Source organism: Crinia signifera, chromosome 3, assembly GCF_055691185.1.
Source record: "Crinia signifera chromosome 3, ASM5569118v1, whole genome shotgun sequence".
In the NCBI taxonomy this organism is placed as follows: Eukaryota; Metazoa; Chordata; class Amphibia; order Anura; family Myobatrachidae; genus Crinia; species Crinia signifera.
The window spans coordinates 189,340,493-189,352,069 of NC_139219.1; the positions used below are offsets into that span (position 1 = coordinate 189,340,493).

At 42.1% G+C, this 11,577-nt stretch overlaps 1 protein-coding gene across 5 annotated transcripts in view; it reads left to right on the forward strand.

Annotated features, from left to right (window-relative positions):
- The window catches only part of CEP162 (centrosomal protein 162), an 84,283-nt gene that overhangs the window by 70,663 nt on the left and 2,043 nt on the right, over positions 1–11,577 (forward strand). For all 5 annotated transcript variants that reach the window (XM_083177114.1, XM_083177113.1, XM_083177115.1 and 2 more), the window contains 4 exons: positions 2,560–3,224; positions 4,896–5,037; positions 7,887–7,985; positions 8,906–9,040. In XM_083177114.1, coding sequence (XP_083033240.1) covers positions 2,560–3,224; positions 4,896–5,037; positions 7,887–7,985; positions 8,906–9,040 — 1,041 coding nt within the window. The remainder of the gene's footprint in view (positions 1–2,559; positions 3,225–4,895; positions 5,038–7,886; positions 7,986–8,905; positions 9,041–11,577) is intronic.

The window sequence follows — 11,577 nt, forward strand, 5'->3', positions numbered from 1 at the left end:
TCCTGGGGGGGTCCACATTCTGTCTCACAGTTGAAGTGTACCTATGATAGAAATTACAGACCTCTCCCATCTTTTTAAGTGGGTCAACTTGCACAATTACTGGCTGTCCAATTACTTTTTTGCCCCACTGTATGCTCCGCTGCTAAAGGCTTATTATCCCCATCCATTGACAATTGCTCTTATATGGTACCGCCCCCCTCCCCACCATAGACAAACTACATCACATCTCTACCTGCAATAGTATCCAGCAGTACTGCTGGGAATAGTCTCCCTTGGCCCAACAATTTCTGACAGCAGTCCTGATATCTAATTTCACAGGTATCCAGATGGCTGACAGACAATGTCTGGTTGACAGCCTATATATGACTATACATATGACAGCACATTAAAAGGATCTTTTACTTTTGTCATACTTTACCATCCATGCGGGATCCATGGGAACAGTAAAGTGTGGCAAGCTCAGTGAGGCAACTTCCCCAAAACATGGTGAACTACGGTATAGAGTTCCATATGCTCAGGTGTCAACATTGACACACACCCAAAAATATTGAACAACCCATGTGTACCTTTTTCCAGTGTTGACCTTGTGCACGTAAACCTAGATATTGTCTACCTGCTATACCACACCCAGTTCCACAGTGCTTATATTAAATCTTCTCTTCCTGTGAGTTATGCTGAGTTATTTGGATCTTTGTAAATTGTATACCCAGGTATAGTGGAGTAGATTAAACAATAAAGCAAATCATTTCTCCTGTTTGTTCACCCTGACTGACCTTTCACAGTGCGTCTCCAAGCTCTTGGATTAAGATTACTAGAGACAGGATTATATGCATTTGCATATGCATTTGCATATTTTGCCCATTCCCATTGGTTATTGCATATTTTACCTAAAATCTAGTAATGGTGCATATTTTAGGCCCCGCCCTCTTCCCACCCACGAGTCACAGCACTGCTTTGCCCTGTTGCTGCTGGCCAGGTAGTGGAAGAGTGTGCAGGCTGGGGCAACATGTGCGCAGAGTGGGGAACCTTGGATGTACGCTATATCTGACACTGCTCTAAGCTGCCAATCCATGTTGATAAAAGTCAGTTGGGGCGGATGCCATTACGAAGCTCCTGAACCTTTGCCTGCCCCTGGCCTGGGACTTTACACCAATAGACAGACTTAAGCAGCAGAGGAGGCGAGCGGAAGGGTTGTGACATCACGCAGCGTGGAGGAAATGCCGTGTCACAGTGAGTATGCGGCGCAGGGAGGAAGCCTTCCACTGCGCCGCCCTCACACGTTATGCTGACATTTGATCCATCGGCGCTGTAGATGAGGGTCTGTGTAGTTGATGCAAGAAGAGCTTTGACGCTGCAGTATTCTGTAGCAGCCAGCATACTGACATCTGCAGATGCTGTGGGCCTATTTTTGAGGTTTATTTGCAACTAATTGTATGATGAATTTTTAAATAAAGAAGTTAAAAATTACTTTTTTTATTATTTAATGTAGCATATTTTAACACTTTTCATGCATATTTCATATTTCATATAATCCTGTCTCTAGTGATTACTCTCCTCCACCCTGATCACTGCATCCCATACTAGAGTACAGGACTTTGCCCTTGCTGCACCCCTTCAGTGAAACGCACTCCCTCATTCCATTAGACTCTCCCCGACCTTGCAAAGCTTCAAACGGGCACTGAAAACTCACCTACTCCTCAAAGCGTACCCTTCTGCTGCATAAACTAGTCCTGAGGCTGGTTCTCCGACCCCTTCCTGCTTACATCCTGCTTTCAAGCCACCTACCACTTGCTTGCACCTCATGTAATCAGTCTGTCTCCCCTTCCTACTAGATTGTAAACTCCTCAGAGCAGGGCCCTCTTCCCTCCTGTTGTCAAAGCCCTCTTCACATTTCACACACATAATAATATCACATGTACATTTAAACACATTCATACTGTTGGGAGCCAATTAATCTAGCAGAATATTTTTGCATTAGTGTGTGCAGTTCTCCTGACTTACAACAAGCAAGCACAAAGAACTGTACTAGAGAACAATTGGTTAGGTCTAAGGGGTTCATTTAGTAAGTAGGGCTTTTGGAAGTCACGGTGTCATTTGAAGTTTCATCTTTAACCCTTTGAGTGCCAAGAGAATGTCAAAATAGGTGCGAAAATGGCCAAGCATTAGCAAACCTTTTTATTCATCATATTGACCTGTAATGGTTACCTTTATATAGGAAATATAATCTTTTTTTACACAACATTTTTTTTTTAATTGAATTAATATAACAAATGTGAGTGACGCTGGCATGTTTTAGTGGATGTTTTGCACATCTCACTGAGATGTTGGCACTCAAGGGGTTAAAGTGGCAATAATATTGAAACCGTCTTTTATTTAATATTTCCCCTTTAAACTGCAGCTGCCAAAGTGCAGCTTAGTAAATGTATCCCTAAATCTTTTACATTTTAAATAAATATTTATTTTTCTGTGATCAGTCTATAATTCTGTAATCTGTATTTATCATGTCACGGATGATAACGATTGTATAAGCAATTCTGTTTTCTATTCATTCCTGTGTAGATTCAGTATGAGAGTCGAATAAATGAACTGGAAGAATTACATGCTCAGAAGCACCGAAATGATCCCCAAATACATGTAGGCACCACGATACAAATGAAAGCACTTGAGCAAGAACTATCTATATGTAAGGATGCTCATCACTCTACAGTTATGAACCTGCAAAAAGAAATTGAGACCCTCAGACAGAAGAATTTGTTTTTAGAACGTAAGTCTACCATTAATGAACACCATATTACTTCAAAAACTAAAGAGGAGGAGGTGCTTGATCAAGTAAGATTGACAAGACTTCATCAGGAACTCATTACAAAAAATAAGGAGATTCAAGAGCTCTCAAAAACAGTGGAAAGACTTCAAAAGGAAAGGATGATTATGCTCTCAGTCAAACCCCTTTCAAGTAGAGTCAGTAACGTGAACAAGCACTTACATGTTCCGGATGCAGGCGTAACAGCTTCCTCAAAGAGAAGCACAGTAGAGGCCGAAGTTTTTCCATCAATGTCGGATGATAAACTGTATCAACCGGATACTTTTGCAGACTTTCATATTTCTGATCTCTTACAAGAAAACAATAGACTAGAAGTTGAAGTGCGCAAATTGTCTGAAGACTTGAACCAACAAAAGGCAAATTATGAAACTGCTTTGACTAAAGCTGAGCATGCTATAAAGAGGTAACCTGATTCAGAACATACTATATAAGATGTTTATTAAATGTTAATACAGGCACATGTGTCTTTATACAAAGCACTATAGAACTTGACATAGAAAGCTGTATTTTTATATCCTTCCCCCACCTGCAGTGCCTCATGGTTTTACCAAGGTGCACATTTACTTATTCATTCTGAAGCTGGGTACACAGACAGTATAATCTCACTATTTTCCTTGAACTGCCTGGAACTAATGGACAAATGATGTACAGCCATGGCCAAAAGTTTAAAATGACAAGTATTCGTTTTCACAAAGTTTGCTGGTTCAGAGTTTTTAGACCTTTTTTTTTTTTTTCAGATGTCACTATGGTATACTGAAGTAAAATACAAGGATTTCATAAGTGCCAAGGGCTTTTATAGCTCGCACGCCACCCGCCCCCTCGCTCGACGAGTTCCCTGCACGGCTGTGATTGGATGTTTTGCATAAACATCCATTTGCAGCATTGGTTGTGGGTACCAAAAAATCATTCAATGGTCACCAACCATCGAATGAGTTGGAACGAGCACGCAAAACTAAGACACTCTCAGGTGCCTTTGTTTTGTGTCACTGCCTGATTTCCATGGGAACATCCAGTGTTTTCAAGGGAACACCCATGAAACGCTGGGCGTTCCCATGAGCATGTCCACCCCCCACTGCCGCCCACACTGGTGGGTGCGAACAGGAGGCATGCCCGTTCGCACCCAGTGCATGTGCAGAAATGCGCGTGTGCATTAGGGAAACCTCAGTCCCCCGTGTGAACACACGGGGGACCAAGCAAATCAGAATAACCCCCAAAGTCCCCACATTTGCTTTGAGATTCTGGCATTAGTATTAGATAATAAATAAAGCTCCTGCAACTGCAGCAACTTAGATTCAGCCCCTTGAGTCTAACAATGTTAATTACAGTATATAGCACTCTCTCTTCAAGGACTGAATTCACTTAACCGATAGTAAGAACATAATAGAGCTTTAGATTTTCCAAACAGCTCAGAATATAATACGTTAATGTGCAACTAAACAGTCCACTAAATAAATATATATATATATATATATATATATATATATATATATATATATATATATATATATATATATATAATGGGTGGAATATATTAGGATGAGAGATTTGGTTAGAAATCTCCAGTTTTTTTAAAGCAGCAATCGTTTACCCTGCAAGACCAGTTTGATTTTGCAGTGTAAATGATTGCCGCTTTAAAAAAACTGGAGATTTCTTACCAACTCTCTCACTTTCTGAATTTCTCATCCTATTAAATTTCACCCATAGTGTGTACAATAAAGTAACCTTGTTCACATTCGATAAATTATTTCACTATTGTCACTTCTCTTTTTTACAATTTCTGTTGTTCGAACAGTTGTGTATGGCATTAAACCAGTCAGGAGTATTCATTTTACGTTGAACAAGATCTAGCAGCCCATGAAAAGCTCCTCCTGTTTGAGCAATAAGTGCAGAAAAACTTTTCCATAATGTAAATAAATATTGGCATTTATTAAGCTGATGTTTACAGTACAGCTGTAGCATATAACTTGTAATATACAGTATACAAACCTAACCCGAAAATGTAAAAAAAAAAAACGCAGGCAAAGCCGCCTATTGGTAAATATCCCCTGAAGACTGTAATTTGTTGTTTCTGTAGGTTAAAAGGCGAAACTGCTGAGCAAGTTGCAGCACTTAAGAAATCACACCAGAGGGAGATAGAAAAACTAATTTGTCAGAATGCATTAGAACATTCATCATCAAGGGTGGCTGAGTTAAGTAGCAAAATTTTAACACAAGAGGTAAGCAAAATAATCATCTCAGTGTGTCTTAACATTTTTCATAGTATACTTATTGTGTTTTACATTTTTCATAGTATACTTATTGTGTTTTACTTTGTACTGGCAGTTTTGTCTACTTGAATTTCCTCTGTCAACTACTATGAAAGTACTTTGGTCTGAATGTGTATGTGGCTATCCCCCACATAATCACTGTACCTTAAACTAGTACATCATAAATATAAGTTGATCACAGTGATGTCGCTGTGTTCTAGCAAACGGAAGGACTGCTCAATGAGGACTTTAGATCAGGTTTCACCAAACCGGTCTTCGAGATCTACCAACGGTCCATGTTTTCCAGATCACCTAGCTGGTGCACAGCTGTAGTCATGACAAACTGTCACCTTTTCAAACATGCTGCATTCATTCTTACTATAGATCCACAGGTTGCCAGAAAAACAAGAACTGTTGGTACATCTTGAGGACAGGTTTGGCTACCCCTGGTTTAGATGTTTTCAATGATTTGTCCCCCTTTTAGTTGTTCTATTCTATGCAATAAAGTTGTTGTTTAGCAGTTGACCAATAATTTTTTTTACATATACTATAAAGTAGTGAATATTCTTCGTATAGTTTTAATAATTAGTTCATATTTACTACTAAAATATATAGATAGATAAAGACAGATGAATAGCTTAGGTGTCATGGAAACCCTTTGCAGGGAAGTTAACACAGCACGGCACTCCAGGGGCTTAACGCAATTGGTGAAAAAAGACTGTTTATATGCGAGAATACTGTAACTGGCACTCAAGCTCTCCTTGGGAGAATGGCCCCGGTGTCTGGCTTAAAAAACTTAGTGTTCAAATATTTGTGTGTATGTATGGATATGTGTGTGTTTGTATATGTGTGTATCTATATAGAGATATCTATATAGAGATATCTATATAGAGATATAGATATCTATATATAGATATCTATATATCTTTGTGTTTAACTTTTTCAGTTACAGCGTGAGTAGGATGCACAATCTGCTTCTGCTGATTAAAATTATATGCAGCACTTCATTTTATGTGTGACTTTATATGAAATACTGCATTACAAAATTCCACATTATAGAGTTTCTGTAAAACTACAGTATATGCAGAATGGGTACTTGCTTCCTAGCATGGCGCCCAATCTTTTGATTGTATTACATCTTATACAATCACATCGCATGCAATATAGTGGCATGCGATGCGATTCGATTTTTAATTGTACAAGCACGCTTTCAATGTTAAATGCACCACCATTGGCAACGCCACCCCCACTATCAACGCCAACCCGAAGCGTGGCGAGCCCGCCAGGGGAGGCGGTATGCATCCTCCGACCTTTTCATACCCCCACTATCCACGTCGGCGTGGAGTTGATTGTATATATTGTGGCAAGCGTACCGAGCCCAAAGCGTGGCGAGGGGACACGGATTGCTTTACATGTATTCCGCTTCCCCACGCGGGGCTCGCTGCGCTCGCCACGCTTCGGACTCGGTGGCTTGCTGCGCTTGCCACACTATCTAAATTCAACTCCCCGCACACCGTGGATAGTGGGGGTATGAAAAGGTCGGATGCGTACCGCCGACCCTTGCGGACTCGCTGCGCCCGTAATGCTTCGGGTTGGCATTGATAGTGGGGGTGGCGTTGACAATGGGGGTGCATTTAACATTGTAAGCACCCATCAGGGTGCTTGTACAATTAAAAATCGCATTGCATGGCATTTGCTGGCATGCAATGCTATGCGATATTTCATTGTACAAGCACTCCTGTTAATTTAACATGACTATCGCATCGCACACCACACCACTAAGTATGGTATGCGATGGGCGCCGTGCTAGGAAACAAGTACCGCAGAATGAGCCACAGTCCCACACAGAATGTATGCATGTTGCATATTTTAATCGGCAAAGGTTTCTTGTGCATCCTATTTGTACCAAGCTGGGACTATATGCCTGTAACTGTTGCTTGCAAAGGCACTTGGAGCTATTGAGTAACACCACGGCATGATGCGACTATTAAGGCTAGTTAGCACACAAGATGTGTCCATGTATGCCTTCATTTGACATGATATTTATAGCACGGTTAAGCAGCATCTTCACGAGTAGTGATTGGATGGAGTCTTTAAGAAGGTTTTTGTTTGCAAAAGAATCTGTATAAAGTAGCATATGAAGTATGAAATTTTAAGAAAAAATGAAAGGATTTGGCAGTCACAGATTTTATGGCCTGCCAAATTGAGCCATATGGCTAGATTTAAGGAAAGGTCTAAGTGAACACATTTAGAGATTACAATAAACTCTTAGATTTTAAAGGTTAACAAAAAAAAAACATGCAAATGGTATTTCAAATTTTAGTACATCATCTAAAATGCATGGAATTCAGTTTATCAATTTATTTGAATGATATTTTCAGGTGCTGTTCTTTATTCATGACGCACATGTATTGTCCATTTCTGAAGTTTTGCATCACTTGGGTCATTTTTGGCATTATTGCAACTTCTTGATGAATCTCACTTTCATTTGACTGGCTATGTAAACTAGTAGAATTTTCATTGCCGGGCAAAAAACAATCCACATCACCAGCCTTATGAATGACCTCTACGCTGCCACTGAGGACTGTGAAAGCCAAGGTCTGCAGACATCAACTAGGAACCATTAATAAATTGAAGGATATCCTATTGAAAAACAATTGAAAATAAATTGTATTCCATGCACTATTAGATTGTGTACTAGAGTTTTGAATAGCATCTAGCATGCATTTTTTTTTGTCAAACTTTAAAAATTGCAATTTGTATTTTCTCTATGCCACAATACTATTTCTCAGTAAATAACCTTAAACTACACTCTACAGATCCATATAAAGCATCTTCAAAAACAAGTTAGCGAGCTACAGAAGGACAGAGAATCACTGGCTGTTTTACGCATTCGTGAGGAAACTCTACAGAGAGAGGTACTTAACCCAGTTTAATATAGATCTGAAAATAAGGTAAGCCATTACTAATACAGGGCCTGATACTGTATGTTTGCGAAAAATGTTAACCGCTTTAAATACTTGTTTCCTAGCACGGCGCCCACGATTTTCAATCGTATGGCATCTTATGCATTGTATCGCGATGCGATTTTGGCCTCCCTATACGATTTTTAAATATATACGCACCCTAATGGGTGCTTACAATGTTAAATGCACCCCCACGCCACCCCCACTATGAACGCCAACCCGAAGCGTGGCGAGCGGCGGCGGTACACGTCCTCCGACCTTTTCATACACCCACTATCCTCGTCGGCATGGAGTTGATTTTAGATAGTGTGGCGAGCGCAGCGAGGTGAGCGCACGCGTATTACTTTACATGTATTCCGCGTCCCCTCGCGGGGCACGCTGTGCTCGCCACGCTTCAGGCTCGGTGGCTCGCTGTGCTCACCACACTATCTAAAATTAAGTGAGGGTATGAAAAGGTCGGAGGACTCGTAACGCCGCCCCTAGTGGGCTCGCTGCGCTCGCCACGCTTCGGGTTGGCATTGATACTGGGGGTGGCGTGGGAGTGCTTTTAACATTGTAAGCACCCATTACAGTGCTTATACAATTAATAATCTTATAGGGGGGCCATTTAACATTAAAAACACCCATTAGGGTGCTTATACAATTTAAAATCGTATACCATTGTATATGGCATACGATTTTAAATTGTATAACATCGGGTGCCATTGGGCAACATCGCATCGCATACCATTGTAAAGCTTATGGTATACGATGCGATGGGCGCCGTGCTAGGAAACAAGTACCAAAACTTTATACAGATTTAAAAATATAATTTAGTACTTAATAATATAGAAAATTAATAGCACAACTTTCCCCCCACTGACTGCTTTCAGGTGACAAAACTGTTGGATGAACTAAAAGTGGCCAAAGAGTGTCACAGTCCAAAAATGAAGCACTTTTTAGCTCTTGAAAGTAAGATCAAACACATGGAAATCAAGCATTCACAAAGAGAACAAGAGCTCCAGCAGGTACATATCTCTCTTTTTTTAGGTTAAAATGTATCTTTTATAAGATTCCCTTAATAGCAGCTCCACATATAAACACTGCATACTTTCCTATATTAGATGCCTAGAGTATTTTCCTGCTTGCATGCCTGCAATGTGCACAAAGGGTCTGATTCTGAGCCAAACCAGGGTCTGTATTACCCCTTTCACACCAGCCTAAATTCCAGGGTTGTGTCCGGGAACAACCCGGTACTACCGCTGGTGTGAAAGGTACCCGGGACAAATTAGCGGGCTAATTTGCCGGCAATCCAACCCTGCTAGTTAGCAGGGTTGTTCCCGGGTTCAACCCGGGGACCTGGCTGGTGTGAATGGGGTAGGGTATACTTACCCTGGTTGCCAGTCCTCGGTGTCCTGTCCGGCGGGAATCCACGCAGGCGGCGGGCGCAAATGACGGGACAGGCGGTGGATGATGATGAGGCAGCTCTCAAGTGGCAGTGAGGGCGCTGGAGAGCTGCATCATCTTCATCTGCCGCCTGTCCCGTCATTTGCGCCGTCGCCTGTATGGATCCCCGGCCTGCGCGGAGGACCAGCAACCGGGTGAGTATTCTTACCACCTCCTGCCCACCTCCACCGCCATCCCGCCGACTGCCCGACGCCATCCAGCAGACTGCCCGCCTCCTCCCCACCTCCTGACGGCCTCCTTCCCGCACCAGAAAATGCAGGGACTTTTCTGATGTGAAAGGGTCCCAACCCGTGAATATCCCTGCTTGTACATTCCCGGGTTTGTCCCTGCATTTCTGGTGTGAAAGGGGTATATGTGACCACATTTAGCATTGTTTTGCTTACTGTGCATGTGTCCCAGGTAGTGAGGCCAATCCCGGGATCGGGATCGGCGGGATCCCGGGATTTAGGCCTAAAATCGGCGGGATTTCAATCCCGGGATTGAAGCTTTCAATCCCGGGATTTCGGGATTAGTATCCCAGTGCTAAATGTACTTTTTTCTCCAAAGCCGGGCAGCGCTGAGCACTTTAGAATGGCTCAGATGCTGCCCGGCTGTCTGCTGTGTACCCTCCGGTGGCTGATTGGTCAGTGTCATGATGACGGCGCCCAGGCTGCGCAGCGTGACCCCTGACATCACGCCACGCTGCGCAGCCCGTCCACCGCCATGCCTGTCAGTGCACTGTCTTCGGCTCAGCCGCCTGCCCGCCCCGCCGCTGCATGGATGGAGACGGATGGACGGACATCCTGCTGCTTGTCACCATACCTCTGGTGACAAGGTATGTGACAGTGCAGGGCAGGGGAAGAGTGGCTGGCGGGGGGCGAATAAGAGGGGATTTATATTGATATTTGGGGGGCGGGTCATTTTTTTTTTTATTAGGGAGGCCAATCCCGGGATTCCCGGGATCCCGGGATTGAGCATTTTTCAATCCCGAATCCCGGGATTGAAAAAATGCCCCGGGATTGGCCTCCCTAGTCCCAGGATGCATACACTGTAGGGTGGCCCTTATTTTTAAACTTTCTAAAAGTTAAAAAAATATATATATTTTTTTTTGTACCAAGTCTGAATTCGCATGTGATTTTTGGCTATTTTTGATAACAGCCAGGGGACACTTTTTACACAAGGTCCTTCGGTGGAAACATGATGGTCCTGGTTGGCCGATAAAAGGGTGACCGTGTCACAATGTTACAATAAATATACGGACACATAGAATAGTACAGCTTTGTTATCACACCTTTTACACCACACATTCACAAAATTTTTCATGTTATTTCAGTACTTTTACAAACTAACTTTCGGAAAATTTGATTCAGAATGGGTTGCCTGGATGTGTCCATATAAATCTCTCTAAGAAGAAAAAGAAAATAGGGAAGAGTATACCGGTTTTGAACAAAATTAATCGTTGTGTATACTACTGTATGTTTCAACATCAAGGCGTTTGAGGGTCGCCTAGCAGTTGTCTGATTGAGCTGAAATTGTGCACATCCCGTTTTCTGTTGTTGATTGGAACAGGATTAGGGGGTGGGAGCAGCAACATTTTTCTTTTGTAAAATTACCTATTGCTAAGGGCCAACCTAATACACACACGATTTAAAGTTTTCCAGGTCTCCACTATTTCTTGCAGGATGCTAAATGTTTGTTTCCAGGAGATCACTACATGAATGCTCACAAGACCGCATCAGGTGGATGTGTTGGACATGTGTCATCGGGTGGATGTGTTGGATATGTGTCATCGGGTGGATGTGTTGGATGTGCTTATAGTCTTGTTAGCATTCCATTCGCATGCAGAATGTGGTTGTATTTGGACCTGGCCCAAAACTCTGATTATAGGATGTTCTGGGGTCCATGACGTTTGTCACGTTGATTGTGAAATAATGATTTTTAAGTGTCAATGTATATATATTTCCATAGGCATTGCCAAATTAAGAATACTAGACACTCATTAAGTGAACACATCTATGTAGTGTATTTTAGTAAGCCCCAGAGTTTATAGGAAGACTCCTAGGACCATTCTATGGACCTTTTTAGAGGAAGACATAGTTTTTTAGCACATCGCTAAGGA